The 23,711-nt window shown below is 44.0% G+C and overlaps 1 protein-coding gene across 3 annotated transcripts in view; it reads left to right on the top strand.

The window, feature by feature from the left end:
• CNTN1 (contactin 1) overlaps positions 1-23,711 on the top strand; it is a 988,997-nt gene that overhangs the window by 557,464 nt on the left and 407,822 nt on the right. For all 3 annotated transcript variants that reach the window (XM_085653079.1, XM_085653080.1, XM_085653081.1), the window contains 2 exons: positions 14,662-14,786; positions 15,315-15,432. In XM_085653079.1, the coding sequence (XP_085509205.1) occupies positions 14,662-14,786; positions 15,315-15,432 (243 nt within the window). The remainder of the gene's footprint in view (positions 1-14,661; positions 14,787-15,314; positions 15,433-23,711) is intronic.

Raw genomic sequence — 23,711 nt, 5'->3', positions numbered from 1 at the left:
TCATTTTAATGAGTTAATTACTATGATTAATGATTGACTCAGGGGGACTGATGTACGAAGATACTGATTAACAAAAAAATGCTCCTATACAACTACCTAAGTGTAACAACATATATCGTTATACACACCAGGTTAGAAACATCGAGCTCAATTGAATAAACAAGACAAGACCAAAATGAAAAAAATTCAATTAGATTTATGAATTTTGAAATAAAGTGTAAAATAGCACCAAAATGCACAAGCGCAAAGCGCCAACCATGGCTATCTGATGGTGCTGGACAAGGACAAAATCAAAAGTTCAGGCGGACCGCAATGAAGCGCAGGTCATATACAGTTCTAGGTTAGTCCCGCTGAAGTTTTACCTTCTCAAGTTTTGTGCCCAGAGTCCCATTCGCATTGGAGAGGGCCGTGAGGAGCAAGTAAGGCGTTGTGGGAGGCTGCTGGCGTGGCGCGAAGAGCAGCCCAGGTATTGCGGATGGGTGGGCTGGAGCTTCACGTTTGCGGTCCCCCATGGATTATCGGTGCTGAGGCGCGAAGAGACTGGCTGGTGGCGGCTCGCACTGATTTTCGGTGCGAGCGGCATAGTCTTGGTGCAAACTGGCCTATTCGCGGTCATGAAGAGCATAAAAGCTTGATTTAAGAGCCTGTGAGCCACACCAAGGGTCCAAGACCTGAGAGCCACCACTTGGGGTTAGGCACTCACTGCAACTGGGTCCAGAAGCTGTTTGGGGAGCCTTTTATGTTCCTGGGGCCAGCAGACAAGCCCTTGGAGCCACTCTGGGGTCCTGGGCTAAAGATGAGGTTGCAGGTCTGGGTTCTTCCTCCACAGGCAAGAGGGCAGCTGGCATCAGGTCAAAACAGCAGGGCAGTAGCTGTTTTGGAGTAGCAGTCCAGCAGAGTGGCAGTACTTTGAGCAGAACAGCAGTCTTTCTTTCTGATAGGGTATTCACAGGTCGAGAAGTGTACTGAGGTGGTGGTGTCTGAGGTCCAGAATTTATATCCAGTTGAAGTGAGAAGAAGCTTCTAGAGACTTACCTTTAAGTTGCACAGATGCCCTTCCTCTCTGGCTCCGTACTAACTACAGGAATTTGCAGCCTTTTGTATGGAAGCAGAACACAGCCTATTCAAGTGTAAGTAGGGCTGGTCCCAGCTCTGTCCTCCTATCCTTTCAGTGATGGTCCATCCAGGCACACCTAAGATTTCTAGTTTGTGTTGCTGCCTAGGAAGAATACACAAAGCCTAGCTGTTCCCCACACCCAGTCATATGACCCAGAGACAGGCTGCAGGCACCAAATGGCACAGGCAAGAAAATGTAATCTTTCTAAAGGTTCATTTTCAAAATTGTAATTTAAAATCCGACTTTCACTGTAAGATAAGATTTGTAATTTTATTTCCAAAGACATCAATCATGAACTGGTTACATGTTCCCATTTGGAAATTACACTCATAAAAGGTAATACGGTAACTCCAATGATATCCTATGGAAGAGTCCTTCTTTATTTAAATAGATTGCACCCAGTGTCCAGTACTTCCCTAGGGGTGATTTATATGTAGTAAAAGGGGAAGTTTGGACCTCATACAGGGTTTACTTTGCCAGCTCGAAATGGCATTTTAAAACTGCACACACACAGGCTGCAATGACAGACCTGAGACATTTTTTAAAGTCCTACTTATGTGAGCGGCACAATCAGAGCTACAGTATCAGGTAGCATTTAATTTACAGGCCTTGGGCACAGGTAGTGCCAAGTTACTAGAGATTTACAAGTAAATGAAATATGCCAATTTGGTATAAACCAATTCTACCATGTTTTACGGAGAGAGCACAAGCATTTTAGTACTGGTTAGCAGTGGTAAAATGTGAAGAGTCCTAAGGCTAGCAAAAGTCAAGTCAGCAGAAACAAGTGCTCTGAAGGTAAAATGTTAGGGGCAATCCACGCCCAAGATGCCAGGTCTAACAAATGTGTTTTAAAACAACCATCACCTAATTTTAATTGAACTGTCAGTGATTTATAGCAAGCAGCTGTACTTAGAGCAAGTACAAGTATGGTTCTTAGTAAAACTAAGAACGGGTATGATTGTCCTCAAATTACTGAAACCTGAAGACATAGTTAAAACAGAAGACTGACAAAAAAGTAAAAAATAATATATAATGGATAATGGAAGATAATGGAAGAAAATATCCATCTGCAAAATAAAAGATTAGGCCACCAGCCAATGCATCAAACTGCACCACATTTTTGGGCAGATTTGCACATGTGATCAGGTTAAATGCCATCACTCACGTGCAAGAGCTCCAGTGGCTGAAAGGGGCCAGTCAATTTTCTTTGCTATGTGCTGTGGTGGACAGAAGCAAAAAGTGAAAGACAGTTGAGAAGATCAATGGATGAGAAGAACTGACTTCAAACTCATATATGTATGTATATTTGTGTGAATTTTGCATTCATTATTATTTTTAAAAAAATAGATTTTTATTATCATTTACCAGCTCTGAATACATAATACAAAAAAAAAATAAGACCACCATTTTCACCCCCAGTAAGACACCCAACCACCCTTCCCCCGCTACACGATTAGATACCAGAAAAATGTGATCCAGTTGCCATACCATATATAAATCAATCAAAATCATACAAATGATACCGCAAAGGGAGAGAAAGGGAGAAGACAAAGAAAATATAGCCAAACTGCAAACCGCCAGCAAAGTGCCAAGGTGCTTATATAAATGCAAGCTTAAAGTGCATCCTGCCTACCCTCAACAGCTCCTGAAGTCCACCTAATCTAATAACGGACCCCACCTCCTAAGTCCCTTCCTTTTGTTACGAATCCCCTTCCTTAGGTAAATTGCCTTTTCTAAGTTACAAACAGCCAACACCCTTGCTAGCCACTGTTGGAACACTGGTGGATTGCTATCTAGCCAGGAATAAGCGATACATAAACGGAATACAGTCGTAATTTATTATTTTTGATTAAACAAAGCTGGTGAGAGAGCTAAAACTGTCTCTAGAACAAACCTAAAAATATGGTTGCCCTTGTACATATCAGCAGAAATGTGGTCTTTTAGGTCTCACTCATATTAATACAGAAGAGGGCCCCTGTAACAAAAATAGGAGGAGAGGCAAGACAGGGGAAACAGTCAATGCAAAAACAGAGATTTGCCTCCTCCGCTACTTTTTCATTAGTATACCTCATAAGTTTAACAAAATGAAATATTGTTAGGCCAAAACATTCATATAAACTCTTTATTGTAAATTTAACTTTTTTTGTTCCTATTTTGTGTAGTACATAAATCAATTTATTATCTCATGCAACACATATATATATTTTTATATATTTCACGATAACATATTCATGTTACCACAAACTTGATATAAATTATATTTAAAAATACAGAAAATTGACAAGCTATAGTTCCATTCATGCTAAAAGCTGTGTATCAACACCACGTATGACTAAATCATACCCTTTCAGTCAACCCACACGAACAACAAACCATTAAAAACAATGCAGTTTGTCAACCACTATTATTCACTCACAATGTGATTCTTTTACATATCCCAATGTAGTCTTCAACTTTTCTTGTAAGTCACGACAGATTAGGGAGAGAACAATGTACAGTTTAATTTGTAATTAGTACATCATGAACATAGTTTACTATATGATGGGTAGTCTTCTTTCTTGGTCCGAAAATCATTTACCACAGTGCCGAGGAGCGTTTCGGTGAAACACTGAGATAGAAACCAACTTCTTCAGGGCACAAAAGGAGCAAACCAAGAAAGAACTGCTGGAGCAGAACTAGAAAAGAGGACAGGGCGGGCAAGCCTCAAAACAACCAAGATTCTTCAAAGACAAAAAGGCTCATATTAGAACAACAAAATACTTCATATAATTGAAGGACATATATAAACGTCATCACACAAGTGCCTACTTCAGTACCTACCTCCAGGTCCTACAGGAGAGATGGTAAGAGGCCCAGTGTAGTTTACAGGTGACATAGAAATAAACACATGTTGCACCACACACAGAAAAACCCAATTTTTCCTTACACTGAATCATGTAATAGCTGGAGGAAGGATAATAGTACCCTAAAACATTTCCTTAGCCCACAGAATGTTATTTGACCTATCAATCACAATACAAATATACCTCCCGATATTAGAAAGGCAGATGTAGTAAACCTAATGTCAGGATCGTGGGAGACTAAACTGAGACACACAACAGTGGCCCGAGGTGGGGTGAAGTTTTCTAATGGGGAAAGGAACAAACATGAATGCATGATTAAAAAAAGTCTCCAAATGGAATACGTCCATATACAGTATAAATCGAGTGACATTCCGAGCCACTTACACAAACGGGTCCAAAGAATAGAACTGACTGCCTGGTTTCTGAATGAAAAGAATCTTCCAGCAATCGCTGATGGAGATAGATTTCAACTTTTTTTCATACAGGGAATGCAAACCTTGTTGAACGGACGAGCGCTAAGAAGAATGGAACCACAGATAGCTAGTCAATACAGATAACCCTTGAGGTCAGGTGCTCCTCTAACAGGCTACAAATACTCCAAGGAGACCCGCTTGTCGACCCATAGAGGGAAAAGGATAATAAACATATGCACCCACACAACGGTATCGCCTCACCACTTCAGTACGGGAATTAGAGTAAAAAATATGCTCTCCAGGTTAAAGAGTTTGACATGCGAGTGGAAGCTTTCAAAGAGCAGTAATGTGTTTCATTATGTAGGTTTAGTAAATAGGGATACCTGGAGCTGAAGAGTTTGATGTTCAGTCCATATATCCAAGAATTCTACTTTCTCCCTGCTGGTTTTTGGGGTGAATTTCATGTGTAGATCACAGAGATTGATTCATAGTAGGTACTCTTGAAGTCATTCCTCTTCACCATTCCAAATGAAGAACATTTCATCAATGTACCTAGACCATTGGTGTACATTCTCATAAAAGGGGGAGATTTCATTATATAAGAATTGTTCCTCAAAGATACTCATATACATGTTCACCACACTGTGCCTGCTCTTATTCATTTATATCACTTTTTGTTTCTCGTTAGGGCTTGGTGGGTGGCTTCAGTCCATCTTCTTTCTACTTCCAACACAGTGACTTTTTATCCCCTCTGTGTCTCTTATCTATGGGTTGGCCACACCCCCTCCTAGTGCCCTTTCCGTGCAGACTCTCTATTTAATGGGCTTATCTATCTGCCCACTGTCTCGATGTGCAGCGGGTCCCACAAATGCTGTTGGTGCTTTTCACTACGAGCTGTCCAGGTCATATTGTTCTTTGGAATTACGCAAGTACCCTGTGAACCACTTGGAAGCCTGTGAAATCAGCTAGGGTATCACTGGGGCTGAATTGTGTAGCCAAAAAATCCCTTTCCCTCTTGCGTGTTTTGGACTCTATTTCATTTCTGGGATTGAGGAGCCCATATGTCTACAAATGTTGTGCCCCTGATGACCATTTCAGCAGGTCACCTAATAGGGTTGTCAGACCTACGCGTGACCTCTAGGGATACCCATTGCATGGTACTCCGAATATTTATCCTGGAGTGCTTGTTTTTTATTCTAGTTCCTAAACTGCAGTGGTGATGCTCTACCTTTGTGTGGGCGCATATGTTTATTATCCTTTCCCCACTTTGGGTGGACAAGCGGGTCTCCTTGTAGTGTTTTTAGTTTGTTAATCAATCAATCAATCACAGAATTTGTAGAGCGCACTACTTACCCACGAGGATCTCAGGGCGCTCGGGAAGAAAAAAAAGGGAGGGGTGGTGCCGCTACTGGTCGAACAGCCAGGTCTTGAGTAGCCTCCTGAAGGTCAGCAGGTCTTGGGTATGTCGTAGGCTGAGTGGAAGGGTGTTTCAGGTCTTGGCGGTGAGGTGGGAGAAGGATCTGCCGCCTGCGGTGGTTCTTCGGATGTGGGGGATGGTGGCGAGGGAGAGGTCGGCAGAGCAGAGCTGGCGGTTGGGGACGTAGAAGAAGAGCCGTCTGTTGAGGTAGGCAGGGCCGGTCTTGTGGAGTGCCTTGTGTGCGTAGATGAGGAGTTTAAAGGAGATTCTCCCGTCGACGGGGAGCCTGTGCAGGTTTCTCAGGTGGGGGGTGATGTGGCTGTGGCTTGGTACGTCGGATCAGGCGTGCCGAGGCGTTTTGAATGCGTTGCAGTCGTTTGATGAGCTTGGCCGGGGCTCCCGCGTAGAGGGTGTTTCCATAGTCGAGTCTGCTACTGACGAGGGCCTGGGTGACTGTTCTTCTTGTATCTGTCAAGATCCACCTGTAGATCTTGCGGAGCATGTGGAGGGTGTTGAAGCAGGAAGAGGAGACTGTGTGGACTTGCTTGGCCATGGAGAGCATTGAGTCGAGGATGAGGTTGCGTGCGTGGTCGGTGGGTGTCGGGGCTGCCCCCAGTGTCGTAGGCCACCAGGAGTCGTCCCAGGCCGAAGGGTTGGAGCCGAGGATGAGGACCTCCTTCTTGTCCGTGTTCAGCTTTAGTCGGCTGCTCTTCATCCAATCGACGATGGCCTTCATTCCTTCGTGGAGGTTGGATTTGGCGGGGAGGGTGTCCTTGGTGAGGGAGAGGATCAGTTGAGTGTCGTCGGCGTAGGAGATTATGTTGAGGTCATGCTGTCGGGCGATGCGTGCTAGCGGGGCCATGTAGATGTTGAACAGTGTCGGGCTCAGGGATGATCCCTGGGGTACTCCGCAGATGATCTCGGAGGCTTCGGATCGGAACGGGGGTGGCAGACACTCTGGGTTCTGCCGGAGAGGAAGGAGGTCGTCCATTCCAGGGCCTTGTCTCGGATCCCTGCGTTGTGGAGGCGTGCGCATAGAGTGGGGTGGCAGACAGTGTCGAAGGCGGCGGTGAGGTCCAGCAGAATGAGGGCTGTGGTCTCACCGTTGTCCAGCAGGGTCCTGATGTCGTCGGTGGCGGCGATGAGGGCAGTCTCGGTGCTGTGGTTGCTGCGAAACCCTGACTGGGATGGGTCCAGGATGCTGTTTTCTTCGAGGTATTGGGTTAGCTGTCTGTTGACGGTCTTCTCGATGACCTTGGCTGGGAAAGGAAGCAGGGAGATGGGCCGGAAGTTCTTGAGGTCTCTCGGGTCCGCCTTGGGTTTTTTGAGCAGGGCGTTGATTTCGGCGTGTTTCCAGCTCTCTGGGAAGGTCACGGTCTCGAAGGAGAGGTTGATGATGTTGCGCAGGTGGGGTGCGATGGAACTGCTGGCTTTGTTGAAGATGTGGTGTGGAAAAGGGTCTGACGGGGAGCCAGAGTGGATTGTGCTCATGGTCTTGATGGTGTCCTCGATGTTCACGTTGGCCCAGGCTGGCAAGGGGTCGTGGTCGATGATGTGTGGTGAGTCTGGTGTGTCGGTGTCTGTTGGGACTGTCTGGGTGTTGAAGCTGTTGTGGATGTCGGTGATCTTGCGGTGGAAGAAGGTGGCGAGGGAGTCGCACAGGGTTTGCGACGGCGGGATGTTGTTAGTGTTGGAGCTGGGGTTGGAGAGTTACTTCACGATGTTGAAGAGCTCCTTGCTGTTGTGTGCATTGTTGCCAAGGTGGCCTTTGAAGGAGATCCTCTTGGCGGCCCTGATGAGGCGATGGTGTTTGCGGATGGCGTCTTTGTGGGCTGCATGGCTGTCCGGTGTCTTTTCACTGTGCCATTTCATCTCTAGTTTCTGGCAGGTATGCTTGTATGCTAGGAGTTCCGGGGTGAACCAGCTGGCTCTCTTGCTGGTGTCTCTGTAGGTGGGTTTTTTCAGTGGGTGAGGGTGTTGGCACAGTCATCAATCCATCGTCTGAGGTTGCGGGCAGCGTCGTTGGTGTTGGAGAGGCCGGTGGGTGGGCTGAGAGCGAGGTTTGCCTGTAGTTGGTCTTCGGTGACTTTGCTCCAGCAGCGGCGTGGGATCTGTTGGGTGCGGTGGTGTGTGGTGGGTTTCTGGAAGGTGAAGTGGATGCAGCGGTGGTCGGTCCAGGGGAGTTCAGTTGTGTGGCTGAAGGAGACATGGGAGCTTGAGGAGAAGACGGGGTCGAGCATATGGCCGACAGAACGGGTCAGCGTTGGGATGAGCTGTCTCAGTCCGAGGTTGGCGAGATTGTCGATCAGAGTGGTCGAGTTGTTGTCTTTGTTGTTCTCCAGGTGAAAGTTCAGGTCTCCGAGGAGGATGTAGTCGGTGGAGGTTAGGGCGTGCGGGCTGATGAAGTCGGTGATGGAATCGCTGAACTGTGGTCGGGGTCTGGGGGGTCTGTAGATGAGGATGCCTCTTAGGGTGGTGTTGGGGTCCATGTGGATCTGGAAGTGCATGTGTTCGTCAGTGCTGAGAGTGTCGTCGGTGCTGGTCGAGACCCTGATGGTGTTCTTGTGGACGATGGCGATTCCTCCTCCTACTCCGTTGGTGCGGTCTCTGCGGGTGATTTTACAGCTGTATGGGATGGCTATGGCGATGTCGGGAGCCGAGGAGTCGTTCATCCAGGTCTCTGTCAGGAAGGTGACGTACGGGGATGATGTGTCGAGCAGGTCCCAGAGCTCGACGGCGTGTTTGCGTGCGGAGTGGGTGTTCAGTAGGATGCAACGGAGGTGGTTGGGGGTCCTTCTTGGTGGGCACTTCAGCGACTCTGAGGCTGGTGTAGCTGCAGTTCCGGCAGCTGAAGGGGCCAAGAGTGCATTTTGGGGCGGCCTTGAAGCAGGTGTGGGTCCGTCCTGGGTTGAGAGCGTGGAGTGTGCTGGCATCGTAGCGGCGGCAATTGTCCTGGTGGGTGCGGGGGGCGCAAGGACCAGGGGTTCTGGTGCTGGGAGCGGTCCAGGCGCGGACAGGCGCAGAATGACATGCCTTAGGTGCGCCAGCGGTGCGGCCGCCATATATGGGGAGATGGGAGGGAGGAGCAGCTGGGAGGTGGGAGGCAGGGGCAACGAATGGCCAGTCGGGGACGCAGCAGCAGGAAACGGGAGCGGCGAGGGACACAGAACCAGGCACAGAATCAGGGGCACACAAGGGGAAACAGAAGGCAAATTTATCGGGCGCAGGGACATGGGGCACGCAAGGGGAAACAGAAGGCAAAGTGGGCACGGAATCAGGCATACGAGGGGAACTGAAGGCAGAGGGCAAAAAGGCAACAACAGGAAAAACGAGCACAGCAACAAGGAGGTAGTGGGGGACAGAGGCAAGAGCACTAACCAGCAGCAGCAGGGCAATACAGGAGGAGCTGTGTGGTGGGGGAGCGACCTACCTGGCAAGGTCAGAGCAATCCCTGACCTCAAGAGATATATCCGTATTGGCTAGCTATCTGTGGTTTCCTTCTTCTTAGCGCTCATCCATTCCATGAGGTTTGCATTCCCTGGATGTAAAAACATGTAATGAACGTGCTGGATCTATCTTCACCAGCATTTGCTTGAAGATCCTCTCCTCTTTTCTATCAGAAACCAGGCCGTCAGCTCTATTATTTAAGCCCACTTGGGTAAGTGGCTCGGAATGTCACTTGATTTATATTGTATATGGACCTATTCCATTCTGAAACTTTTTTTAATTATGTATTCATGTTTGTTCCTTTCCCCATTAGAAAGTTTTGGCCCATCGGGGGCCACTGTTGTGTGCCTTGGTTTATTCCAACACGATCCTGATGTTGGGTTTACTACATCTGCCTTCCTAATATTCGCAGGTATATTTGTTTGGTGATAGAGAGCTCAAACTACATTCTTGGTGCTCAGGAAATGTTTTTGGGTACTACTATCCTTCCACCATCTATTGCATGATTCAATGTAAACAAAAATTGAGTTTTTCTTTGTGTGGGGAAACATATGTGTTCATTTCTATATCACCTGTCAACTACATTGGGTCTCCTACCATCTCTCACACAGGCACTTGGGTGATGACGTTTATGAATGTCCTTTAATTATGTGAATTATTTTGTTGTTCTAATATGAGCCTTTTTGTCTTTGAAGAATTTTGGTTGTTTTGTGGATTGCCTGCCCCTTACTCTTTTCTAGTTCCGCTCTAGCAGTTCTATCTTGGTTGGCTCCTTTTGAGCTCTGAAGAAGGTGGTTTCTATCTCGGTTGGGGCTGTGGTAAACAATTTTCGGACCAAGAAAGAAGACTACCCATCATATAGTAAAATATATACATAATGTAATAATTAAAAATTAAACTGTATTTTGTTCTCTTCCTAATCCGTCATAACTCACAACAAAAGTTGAAAACCACATTGGGATATGTAAGAGAATCACACTGTAAGTGAATGATAGTGGTTGACAAACCGCTTTGTTTTTAAAGGAATGTTGCTCTTCTGGATCGGGTGAATGGGCATGATTTGAGTCATATGTGATGTTAATGGACAGCCTTTGGTATGAGTGGTACTTGGGGTGATCATTTTTATGTTTATGTTATATGATTAATATCACGTTTTCGGTAACATGAATATGTTATGGTGAAACATATGAATGTGTATATATATATATATATGTGTGTGTGTGTTGCATGAGTTAATACATTGATTTATGTACAACAAAAATATGAAGAAAGAAATGATAATTACAATAAATAGTTTATAGAATGCTTTGGCTCAAGAATATTTAATTAATCATTTATGGCGTATACCAACAAAAGCATAGTGGAGTAGGCAAATCTCTGTTTTTGCATGTCCTCACCAGTGGGAATGGCAATCTGTGAAAGTATAAATCTAACTTATGAAACAAGCATTGACAAAGCCAATAGTTCTGACAGAAAGAAAGAAACAAAAAAGAAAGAACGAAAGAAAGAAGAAAGAAAGAAAGTGGGAAAGAAGCCAAGATGAAAGAAGGAAGAAACCAAAGAATGAAATAAGAAAAAAGACAAAAATTAAAGAATTAAAGAAAGAAGGAAAGAAAAAAGAAAGCAAGAAAAAGAAAAAAAAATGAAAAGTAAGAGGAGGATAACTTAATACAAAGAGTTTGAAATGGACATAATCTGATAAGCTGTAAAATAGCAACAGTCAGAAAACCAGAAGACTCCAAAAGGAATTTACAAAAGATTTGGAAGGAGATGGGATTTGATAAATATGGAATGTGCCCTGTGTTCACTTCGGAGGCATTTTGCTATCACATCAGGCTCTAACTCAAAGGCAGTACTGAAGTAATTCTAAAGTAAAACCAAAAACACTGGCACAGAAGGGAACTAGTTTGTGTGTAGATGTGCTTCTAGTGAAAGAGCAAAATGCAGACACTTGAAGTGAAATTAACCAGTAGCTTCATTAGGCTTACCCATGCTGTATGATGTAGTGGGTGGAAGCAAAATGTGAGTACCGCAACAACAGACCAATGGCTAAAGAGAGGTGGCTTAAAGCCCCTATATGTAAGTATATAAACATTGTTTAATAAAGTTTAGTAAAATCAAAAGGTCTTGGCTAACACCAGGCCTAAAAAAAGTGATGGCAGAGGTGATGAGATGGGTTCACTCCAAAGCTGAAGTCAGTTACCAGGTGCAGAAAAAGGGGGTAGGCTTTAGAATGAACATGTACCCTCTTTACAACCTCATTATTCACATTACAAATCAAAAAATATTGAACTATACAATAGAACCTCATTGGACATGAAACCAATTATTATTACATGTATTATGATCAGTTCTTAACAGTGGTGAGAAACAATTTTTTAAAAATTTAAATAAGATTGAATTTAACAAATGTGAGAAGACATAATACGTTACCAAAAAGAATGACTCTTAAAATTCAGTTGTGTTTCTCCTGCACTGGAGGAAGCACACATGCGGTGTAGTCAGCAGAACATTTGACACTTTTGGCATGTAATCACTCAAACAAGATTGCTTGAAACATTTATAATTTCCATTTTTTTTTACTGATTGGTTCGCTGCAAGGCAAAGAGGCAGAATGCAAGTGTTAGCACCATGCCATTCAATTACTCATTTGATTTATTGTATTCATGTCTTTATATAATGCTTTTCTATAAACCATGTGCTGCACAGCAACATTAGTTTTTCAGTATTTGTACTAATTTGCACATTGATACATCATGGAACATAGGATCAGCAGTGGGCTAGTTACATCAATCATAGTTTGTAGTGCGGGGAATGAGTGGAATGGTGCATTTAGATAGGGTGGGGCCTGGGACTTCACAAATATATATATCCATCCTACTGGAAGCCGTCAGTGGGTAGTTATAGTTAGGACCTAGTTTCCATAGACAAAGCGTTTATTGTTTTGCTAATAGCTTTGGCACCATTTGATACATCTTCATAAATTTTTCAAAACTAGCATTCCAATCACTTCAGCTGCTGTTTGGAACGTTTCGGGTTGATTTATGAAGCAAGTGTCGGGAAAAAGTGGGTCCCAAAACGAGTTTCCCCCATGCAATTACCCATAGGTTTTTTAGACACAAAAACAAACCCGAACCGCTAAACAGAATTACACCTAATTTAGCAGAAAGCTAGATCTTGGTCCAGAAATATCTCTTTTCATAGTTTGGTGTAAATTTGTTCAGTAGTTTTGGAGTTATTTAAGAAAAATAATGGATAGATATCTAGGGCCGCGAATCCTCCATGGATCGGACAGATCTCATGGTGAGATCTGATTAACTGCCAACACTTCATCCAGGAAGTGTTGACAGACATCTTGGGACTCGGGATTGAGCCCAAGTCTAAATAAAACCATAAAAAACAATAAAAGAGGGCAAGGTAGGAATACCATAACCCCGATGGAGGCCAAATACCGAATCTGCAGCAAAAATGTTTAAAAAGCAATTGTGGTCTCCCGCTCTTGTTTTTTCTACAGGCCCACGGGTGGGCCAGTTCCCACGGGGAAATGCCTTTTAGATTAAGGGAGGTAGACTCATGCGGCCCCCCTCCCCAGGCAAATTTTGCCCCAGGAACCCTATCCCAAAGCCCAAACAATTTTTTAATTGGGGTGAGGGCCTGCAAAGACCCTCTCCCAGGCCAATTATGGCCTGGGGACCCTATCCCCCAGTCCCGGCCTTCAAACAAATAGAGAAGGGGTGACGTGTCGTCCCCTTCCCCAGTTGCGTTTGGCACTAGGGACCCCCATACAAAATGGAGGGGCCATGCAGCACCCCCTTACAGAGCCATTAATGGCCCTGGGGACCCCATCCTCGAGGGCCGAGCATCTGCTATGTCACGGGTGCCCACCCGGCACATAACGTGTTTGGTCTTGCATGGTGGGAGCAATTTTAAAGCTCCAACCAAGCGAAAGCAAACACTAAGTCTGCTCCCAGCGGACAGGAGCATGTAAAATGCTGTGGCATGCTGGGAACTGACTTCTTATTTGTTTAAAATGCTAGCAGGGAGACAGTTGAAAAAAAAAATTACTCCTGCCAGTAGAGAGCAGCAAATGCTGGCTCCCATTGGAGGTGGGGAGCTGGCTGGGGCTGCGAGGCCATTTGGAAACCCCCCTTGGCTTCCAACAAAAAGAAAGTGGGTGGCCAGGATGAGCTCAACGTAACCCACCTGTAACTGCCTTGGAACAGAGGGATGGGATCCCCGAGGCTGAAATTGGCCCCGGGATGGTGGATGCATGTCCAATCTTCCCCATTTATAATTGGCCAGGCCCTGGGGCAAGGGGTCCTCGGGCCAAAATTGATGTAGCGAGGGGGGCCACATGTCCCCCTCCCCATTTATAATGTGGCTGGGTGCCATGGGATTGGCCCAGGGAGGGAGGCCAAGTGGCATGGGTTGGCTGCATGCGGAGGGGTTGCCTGGAGGGCCTGGCTACAGGCCAGGCCCTGTGGCTAAGCCTCCACTGCATTAAAAAAACAAAGAAATTCAGAGAAAAAAACCAAAGGCTACAGAAACGTTATAGTTAGGAAATAGGAATTAAAATCCCTTTGAAATTCATGGAAAAAAACAAAGGTTACAGGGACGTTATAGTTAGGTTTCAAATTTACACACACAAAACAATAGAAATTCAGCAGTTAGAGTTATGTCAAGAAAGTATGACTCATGCCCTAAGGTAGCTATAACTTGCGCCCTCCCCATGAACTGCTAATTACCCTTCTATGATATCATTGATAATATCAGTACAACATTTGCTGTAAAATTATTGATGAGGAAACTGTGCATGGCGGGGGTGTTAGTTATAGTTATAGTTTTGGGACATAACTCTAACTATAACTGTTTAATTTCTATGGTTATTGGCCTTATTCACGAAGCTAAACTTACACTTTGGTGCAAGTTTACTATTTTTTCACTATAGACAAAATACAAGTGTAGTTTTACGTATAGTATTTTTACGACTATGGAGAACTCCACCCATTAAAATATAGGACACTCTCTGCAGTTGTAAAAAATTCTACACATGTAAAACTAAACTCATAGTTTGTAAAATAGCAAATAAATCATAAACTTACACCAAAAGTGTAACTTTACCTTTATTAATTATTTGTGAGCTATCTTGAACGAAAATCTTAATTTGTGATTTATACTGCAATGCTATTTTAATTTTGGAACATAATGATGTATCTATGTTTCCTACAGTATTTGTTGATTTTTTTTATTAATCTTTGTGCCGTTTTCAAAACAAATTGCCCTTCATATGTACATAGAAGTATTTACCTTCCCTTGACAAGATGTGATGCTTTTGTTATTCCCTGGTGTTCTCCCTGCCCTCCCCATTACAACAAACATGCTTGTTCACAATTATGAACTGCTGTCCTTGTCATTTTATTGTAGCACTTCCAGAATGGGTTGAGCATATTAATGATACTGAAAGAGATATCGGAAGCGACCTCTACTGGCCATGCGTGGCAACTGGCAAACCCTTACCAACTATCAGATGGTTGAAAAATGGACTGTCGGTAATTTTTTCAAGCATATGATTAATATACATTTCATGGATCACTTTATTGCACTTCTTAGTTTTCCAATACACACGAGGACATACTACACGTTCTGTATCTCTTGTTTACTCTCTACCTTCCCCAAGAACTTTCGCATATAAATTACAGCTGTGCCATAAATCATATTTTGTTTACAATATGTTTTCATGACATACCCCATTAATACTGCTTGACATCATTAACAGTTTCTTGAGCAGCATTCCAAGGCCACTATTGAGATGTACCTCGTAATCTCAGGTCTAGAAATGCTGACCTCGGGGGAGCAGATAACACTCATTCCAGCATTCCCTTGCTCCACAGTGCCTTCTCCTGCCTCCCTGACCCCTACTCCTTGGCCACCAACTAACAACACACCCTTGCTGCCGTTTAACATGTGCTTATGTACATTTCCGTTGCCTGTGAGTGTTTATTAACTACATTGAATTCTCATCTTTAAAACCAAAGCCCACTCTGTGAAATTACTTATTTTTATTATTTGCTTTGCAGTACCATAAAGGGGAACTGCGAATATACAGCTTGACCTTGGAGGATGCTGGAATGTATCAGTGTATAGCTGAAAACAAATATGGAACTATATCCGCAAATGCAGAACTAAAGATTCTAGGTCAGTAGCTGTCATTGGACTCAAACTTGTCTCTTCATTTCTCAAAGCTAAGCAATAATTGTGCACGTTTACTTGCAGCTATGCATTTTAGAAAGTTGAATGTTTTATATGCCATCGCTTGTTTGGAATTTAATGCATAAATTATTTGAATGGTCAAAATTAATATGTAGTCACAATTTTATGTTGAAAGATAAAGAAAGCTTATTCTTCTCGGCACAGGAGGACGCTAACTGTATCAAAGCTTAAAAATTGTTAAGGGAAGGAGCTTTTTGGAGCAGGAATTAGTTTAAATAAACTCTGTTTACCATCTCACACAGGGCTGATCTCCGCTTTCAGTTCAGTAACAAGGTTGCTTTGACCTTGGACATTGTTTTTGAAAAGATCAGGAGCAAATCATCATAAACATAGTAATAACAATCTCTACCTTAAGTTCAGTCAATAATGAGAGCCAATAGAATGTTTTTAAGGGTTTTATAATCCAAAGTTTAGTTAATCAGCTTTATTCAAAACCATCAGTTTTATTTGTATTAGTTACAATATTCAATCATTAACAGAAGTTGATAAAAACTATGGTTAATTCGAGATTATAATAGAATGCATAAAGGAAGAATCCCTGTTCTAAGGAGGGGGCAGAAAGATGTCAGAAGGAACCCACAAAGAATTCAAGTTTGCGACAGTGAGATCAATCATAAAGCTCAGATTCAATAGTCAATCAAAGCAGAACTTCCCATGAAGAGAGGTTCACGAAACTCAGTGGAGTTTTAAAGCAATGAGGAATATGGCAGGGTAAATGTGCAGTAGGAGTAGCAGTAGTAACCACAAGCAGCAATACGGGCTGGGCAAACGCATGGGTAAACCTACTCTAGGAACACATATTATTAGAAACAGTCTAAACCAATGTTGCAGTTCATCTTGCATCTTTTCGTCCTTTCGATCAATCAGCTTTCTGTGTTCTCCTGGAAACAGGATCTCACACTAATGCAAAAGTTCACAGACAGTAATCTCTAAATATGCAACTTTGTTATATCATCCTAAACTACACATACGGCCTTTTCACATTCAGGACTTCTCCTCAGATGAATGAGACTCTATCTAACCTTCTAATAAAACACATTGTATGTATTGCTAACATTGAGCTATGTAGAAATCGAAACATCTGCAGTAACGGAGAAATTATTAGCACAACATCATCCCTTGGAAGTAAAACAAGTATGTTAAAAGAGGTCAAGCTCAGTTTATGTGCTGTATTCCATGTGTGGTTATTCTTCACAATTCTACTAAATGATACATTCCAAACAAGTATTTAAAAACCTTTGTATGAGCAGAAACATTTTGCAGAGTTATGTGAAAATTTTATTTTAATTAGGAAAACATTATCATTGAAAGGTCACACAATAAACTTTTTATCTGTGCTTCAGCACATCTTGTCAAATTATTTACTAAGCAATGCTGCTTCAAACATTTTTGAGGCCTAGTATGAGTAGGTATGACTTCCTACCACAATTTACACATTTAAACACATTTGAAGCTCATTTAAATCTGCATATTATTATTGCACATGTATTTTATTTATGTTATTTTGCGTTCTAAAAAAAAACCTTTCAAGCTCAAGAGTCTGCTATGTGTACTTTCTTCACTTCATTCTTTTAACTACCCACTCTGCACCCTCCCGTCAGGATAGCACAGGTGTTATAGACATTATGATAGATATTCAGACCCAGGAGACTATCTTTCCATCAGAATCCAACCGGCTATTCAATAATTTCCAGCCTGACCTTGTTTCCCGTACCGCCCCAGTCCACCTTTAATGAACCCAATCCACCTTTGTAGATACATGCAAGGAATTCATCTTTCCAAGAACCAAAGGCCACATCTGTACTCTGTTTGGGATCTCTGGCACCTACCATCACACTTTACTCCTTAAACCACTATCCATCATTGAGGGCCTAGTTCTTATGCCTCATTTGGGTGGGAGAGGGTTGCTGGGGGGGCAGGGGCAGGGGCAGGGGGTGGGGAATTGGGGTGGCAAAGGGGGGTAAAGGCACAGAGGGTTGGTGGTGGTTGTTGGTGAGCAGAATGGTTATGGTACTTATGTGTTTGAGGCAGATTATACTGTGTTTGAGATTCTGTTTGGAGGGAGTGAAGGGCAGTCAAGAGTGCTCGATCGATTTTGTTGATTTAACTTGATAACGAATATGGCTCGATTTTCTATTTGTTTGTGGAACGTATGTGGCCTAAATGACAAAAGGAAAAGGGGGGTGATGGCTCAGATGCTGCAGATGCAGTGACGAACAGCAGTGGCATAAAGCAAGATGATGAGGCACCCTTGCAGTATTTGTTGAGGGGGTCTCCGAGTCTCCAATAGCTCACATATATTCCTTGGCCTTGGGCTGAATTGGGTCCCTTTCAAGGTTTGAGGGGGCAATGAATGTTTGGGGCCCTCCCTGCGCTTGAATGGCCTCAATCTGAGCTATATCTAACAATAAGAAAAGTCAGAGGAATTCACAGGTTTTTTTCGCTTAGCAAACGTTCAGTTACAAATGCCCCAGGCAAACTGTGCCTTGATAGGTCCAAAACACAGATACTGTCCCTGACACTATAACAACCCTAGCACTTTTCCATTTTGAGTGCTGTCTTTCAAGGCGTTTCTTAATCAATTTGTTTGAAAAGTGTGCAACTTTAGTGCAGTGGCTTACCATCATCTAAATTTCATCCCTAACATCACTGACATTTACATGTGATTATTCACATGTGAGTCTTCAAGCCAACTCACAAGGTTCTTCTGGTCACCTTAGATGCTCTTAATATGTTTTCTACATGACACAAATGTATCTTAGATCAGCTGGAAATACAGGAGAGCAAGGGATTTGCTAATGACAATGAATTTCAGAATGCCCGTTGATCTGCAGTTGGAATTCATGCTCTTCATGTCTGAAGTGGTGATCTGATAGCAGTGACCATGCTGTTTATGGGGGATGATAGCATAGTCTGCCCATAAAATGAGAGGCAGGAGTCTGGAAGGTCTCAGGACTGAGGCACTCACTGCCTGCTTAGGGGTACAGTTCATCTCCGCTTTCAGTGTGTGGGCTTGCCAGGGAGGGTGAAGGGGCAGGCTGGGCACCACATATGGGGACATCAATGGTGATCTGGGATTGGAGATGATGGGGCACACCAAGCCAGTGGAGTGGCTATTGCATACTCCACAGTGCAACAGGTGATTGGAAATGTGATGGGGCCGAGGTAAGGCCCATACCTTGCCCTACCAACTTCTACTTCACTTCTTCCTGTCTGCAGTGAGCACATGGCAGTGGCCCCGTTGAGATTAATAATGTTAGGGTACTGCTGTTCCTAGAATACATTGCAGTGGTCCAGCAGCAGCACAGTTCCCACTGAGCTGCACATGGGCGACTCCTCTTTTACCGAGGAGGAGTGTCGGCCCCCAACCATGCCAGTAGATGATAAATAACATGACAATAACAAATAAAATTACAATAACACAGTTATTGTCATTTTATTTTATGCTGTCTGTCTGAGACCCGCAATAACGATAGGGCAGGGCGGGGCTGGGCATGTCAGGGAGGAGGAGTAGACTGCACTCATAAGTGCCCATGTGTGCTTGGCCCACTTATGTTTCTCTTGCTGTGTTACACAGCAGGTTTGGAGAAAAGGCACAGGCTCCAATGCGCTGTCTGAGCGGCAAATGAGGCCGCTTAGACCAATCCTGGTGCTGTTCTCATGTGAGAGCAGCATCTGGATTGGGTGTGGAGCCTGTGACCTGAGGGCCAATCCACTTCTGGCCAGACGGCGGACAGAGGAGCAGCAAGGTGGCCGTCAGCAGGAGCGGAGCGGCAGGTAAGTTTTCTTTTTTCCAAAATCCACAAACCCATGCCCTCCCTCAGCGGCCGCCCTACCAGTTAAAATTTTACTACCCAGCCTTCTCTTCCTTCGCCCTTTAGTTCTATATATTGACAATTCAAAATTGTACATGGCCAATAATCTAGCTCTCCAATTCAAAAAAGTGGGAGGATCAGGACTTATCCACTCATTAGTAATACATGCACGAACCACTGCCATCATAATAAACAAAAGTGCGCTTGAAGAATCGTTTCTTACATTAGCCGTTGAATCCGAGCCTACCACAATGATGATTAAATCGCCCGTAATCGCTATAGGGGTTCCAAATATAATGGTTAGAAATCCCTCCAGCTCTAGAAAGAATCTCCCCAATCTTGGACAGGAGAAATACATATGGAGTGAATCAGCCGCAAACAGCCCACATTGATTACATTTAACCCCTGCTGTTGCTCCCCACCGAGATATCTTCCTAGGGGAGTAATATAAATCGTACATAGCCATATAGTGCTGACTGTGTAATCTTCCTGTCATTAATACACTGTTAGCAAACTCCAGCGATTTACTTATGTTGAGTTCCTCCACACCAAATTTACGTTCCCATTTCTTTTGACATTCCTCCAAATCATCTGATAGGACTTCAACCAACTGTTGATAATACTGCCCTATCGATATTCTGCACTTCATTTTCTCTATTAATGCCCTTTTCCCGAATTGTTTGCCTGTATTTACACCAAGTTTATCCATATAACTCCGAATTTGTAAATATTTGAAAAAACTTGCTTATCTAACCCAAACTTTTCTCTAAGGTCTGAGAATGCTAGTAGATCCCCCTGATCAAACAAATCCCCTAAACAGCATATACCTTTTAGGCCCCATTTAAATGCTACATGATCCCGAAAAATTACTGGTAGTAGCCCAGAGGCTTTAAAAGGAGTATATGAGTTTAATTTAGGAATGTGGTATAGCCGTTTAACTTGTTGCCAAACTTTATAGGCTGCCTTCAAGATCTTAAACCTTGTTTTTTTATAATAGCTCGGTTCTACAATAGTTACTAGACAGCCATTGGCTTCACTTCCCAGCCCAAATTCATAAATTGATGGTCTATGACTAAGAGGAATCAAGGTTTTACTCCCAACAACAAGCGGCCCCAGAATCTGCAACATGGCAGCCCAATAATACATTATAAAGTGTGGGATACCCCAACCCCCCCGATTTCTTGGAAGGATCATTTTCTTATAGGCCCTTCTTGTTCTTCGGTATCCCCACAAAAATCTAGAACTCATCCTCTCTAATTTTAAAAAACATGAATTATGGAATTCTAAAGGAATTGTTCTAAATATATACAAAAATTTGAGGAGAACCAGCATTTTTAAAACGTTACATCTGCCATGGAGGGAAAGGTGCAGATGATCCAAACGTTCCAAAGTCGCGTTTACCTTCTCAATAACTGGGAGAATATTCAGGGCAGGAATTCTATCCACAGTAGGAGTAATTATTATTCCCAAGTATGTTGCCTTAGGTGTCACTACTACATCTGCCGGGGGATCCTTACCAGAATAGAGTACCTGAGTTTTTTCTATATTAAGTTTATACCCTGAAAAATGACCAAACTGTGCCGCTAGTACTTTTATTGCCGGAAGAGCTGTTACAATATCACTAGATACTATAATTATATCGTCGGCATAGGCAAGTGCTCTATACTCTACACCACTAAAGCTGATAGCTTTGATACCCATGTGGCAATTTAGCGTATCCAAAAATAAATCAATATATAGAGCAAATAAAAGGGGGGAGCACGGGCACCCCTGCCTTGTGCCCCTATTTATATTAAATACCTCAGATTCTAGCCCTGATATCCGTATAGTGGCCACTGGGCTTATATATAAAGTCTTAACTTCTTGTATGAACTCCGCACAGAAGCCCTTCCAGCGCATAACCTCCCACATATATTGCCAGGAGACCCTGTCGAGCGCCTTTTCGGCGTTCAACAGGATCACCCCTAGCACCGAGTCTGTTGCCTGGGCCCAATCCAGAAGGGCAATAACCCTTCTTACATGGTCGGTGGTATCCCTCCCAGGGATAAACCCATGCTGGAAAACAGAAACAAGAGGGGTAATAACTGCTGCTAAGCGTAAAGCTAAAATGTAAGAAAAAATCTTGCTATCCAAGTTGATCAGCGATATCGGCCTGTAAGATGATGGGGAAAGCGCGGGCTTACCCTTTTTAAAAAAAAAATAATCGTAGTTTTTCGCCATGACTCTGGTGCTATACCGCGTTGGGCATCAAGAAATAATATCACGAGTTCTGGTATTAGCACCTGATGAAAAGTTCTATAAAATTCCAACGGAATACCATCGGGACCCACTGCTTTGCCCATAGCTAATGATAGTATTGCTGCCTCCACCTCCTCCCAAGTTACATCTGCTGCTAATACCGCATTTTGGTCTTGTGAGACTTTACTGGTTTCAATATTGTCACTAAATTCTTTCATTTGCCCTCCTGCATTGGTTATTACACCCTCTGTATAAAGAGCAGTATAAAATCTGCAAAAGACATTCAAGACTTCGGCTGGCGAGTCCTGTATCCTATCATTATGGTCCTGTATCCTGCATATTCGATTCAGAGTTTCCCTTTGTTGCAGTCTCTTAGCTAAAACTCTACCAGCATCTTCCCCTGATTCATAAACCTGAGCTCTATATATGGCCAGCTTCGCTGCAGTCTTTGTTACAAAATGTTGGTGAATTTTCATTTTCAAAATGGCAATAGCCTTTAAGGTTTCGTCAGTATTTTACTGGTGTGTCAGCTCGCCCATGAACCGAATTTCCAAAAGCCTAAGCTGCTTCATCCCCTCCTTAATTTCCGTAAGTAATTTACGTTGTTTAGTTATCGAATAACTCAATGTCGCTCCCCGCACACCAGCCTTGAATGTGTCCCATGCAATAGCATCCGAAGCTGTACCACGATTGATTTAAAAAAATTCTGGGATCCACTCACACATATATTTACAATATTCGGGATCTAACAAAAGATTGCGCTCGAAGGTCCATACTTTCGATTGCACCTTTGTTCTTATGTCGAGTTCCAATACCAACGCATTGTGGTCTGAGATTATCCTCGGCATGATCTCTATCCTTGCATTTGCCACCACATTTGCAGAAGTAAAAAAAAATCTAGGCGAACATGCTTCTTGTGGGGAGCAGAGTAAAAAGTATTACCGGGGGCATTTCTCTTCTAGGCAAACCATACATCAACCAGGCCAAACTCTTTAACTTTGATCTTTTTTCCCATGTATGGACTATTTCCTGTAATGTCAAAGTCCCCCTCCAAATGAAGATTAATATCCCCACAAAAAATTAAGGGGGCTGGCCAAACCGCCAATTCAATCCTTAAATGATATAGCACCTCTGGATCATCCAAATTAGATCCATAGATTGAACAGATTGTACATAAAAAACCATTGACAACCAATTCAACAATTATCCAGCGCCCCAGAGCATCCTCTTTTACCCGCCTACATACCCCTAACCCATGTCTCATGAAAATTGCTACACCTCTAGTATTAGAGCTTTGTTTGGTACATCCTAAAATTTCCATGCCCAGATCATTAAGCCATTTTCGATTATTCCACGCTATATGTGTTTCTTGTACACATAACAAGTCATATCACTGCATCTGAGCCATCACCCCAATCAATCAATCAATCAATCAATCAAGCCATTTATAAAGCGCACTACTCACCCGGAGGGTCTCAAGGCGCTTGGGGGGGGTGCCGCTACTGCTCGAACAGCCAGGTCTTGAGCTTCTTCCTGAAGGGGAGGTGGTCTTGGGTCAGGCGCAGGTCGGGAGGGAGGGAGTTCCAGGTCTTGGCGGCCAGGTAGGAGAAGGACCTTCCTCCTGTTGTCGCTCTTCGGATGCGGGGGACGGCGGCGAGGGCGTGGCTGGTTGATCGGAGATGGCGTTTGGGAGCGTAGAAGTTGAGGCGGTTGTTGAGGTAGCTCGGGCCTTGGTCGTGTAGGGCTTTGTGTGTGTGGGTGAGGAGACGGAAGGTGATTCTCTTGTTGACGGGGAGCCAGTGCAGGTCTCTCAGATGTCCGGAGATGTGGCTGCTTCGGGGGATGTCGAGGATGAGTCTGGCTGAGGCGTTCTGTACCCGCTGGAGTCTCTTCTGGAGCTTGGCGGTGGTTCCGGCGTAGAGGGCGTTGCTGTAGTCCAGTCGGTTGGTGAGAAGGGCCTGGGTGACCGTCTTCCTGGTCTCGGTGGGGATCCACCGGAAGATCTTCCGTAGCATGCGCAGGATGTTGAAACAGGACGAGGAAACGGCGTTGACTTGTCTGGTCATGGAGAGGGAGGAGTCCAGGATGAAGCCCAGGTTTCGTGCGTGGTCTGTCGGTTTGGGTGCGGTGCCCAGGGCGGGGGGCCACCAG

The sequence above is a fragment of the Triturus cristatus genome, chromosome 4_1 (assembly GCF_964204655.1).
Source record: "Triturus cristatus chromosome 4_1, aTriCri1.1, whole genome shotgun sequence".
NCBI classification, from domain to species: Eukaryota; Metazoa; Chordata; class Amphibia; order Caudata; family Salamandridae; genus Triturus; species Triturus cristatus.
This window is presented reverse-complemented; position numbering and strand designations above follow the sequence as displayed.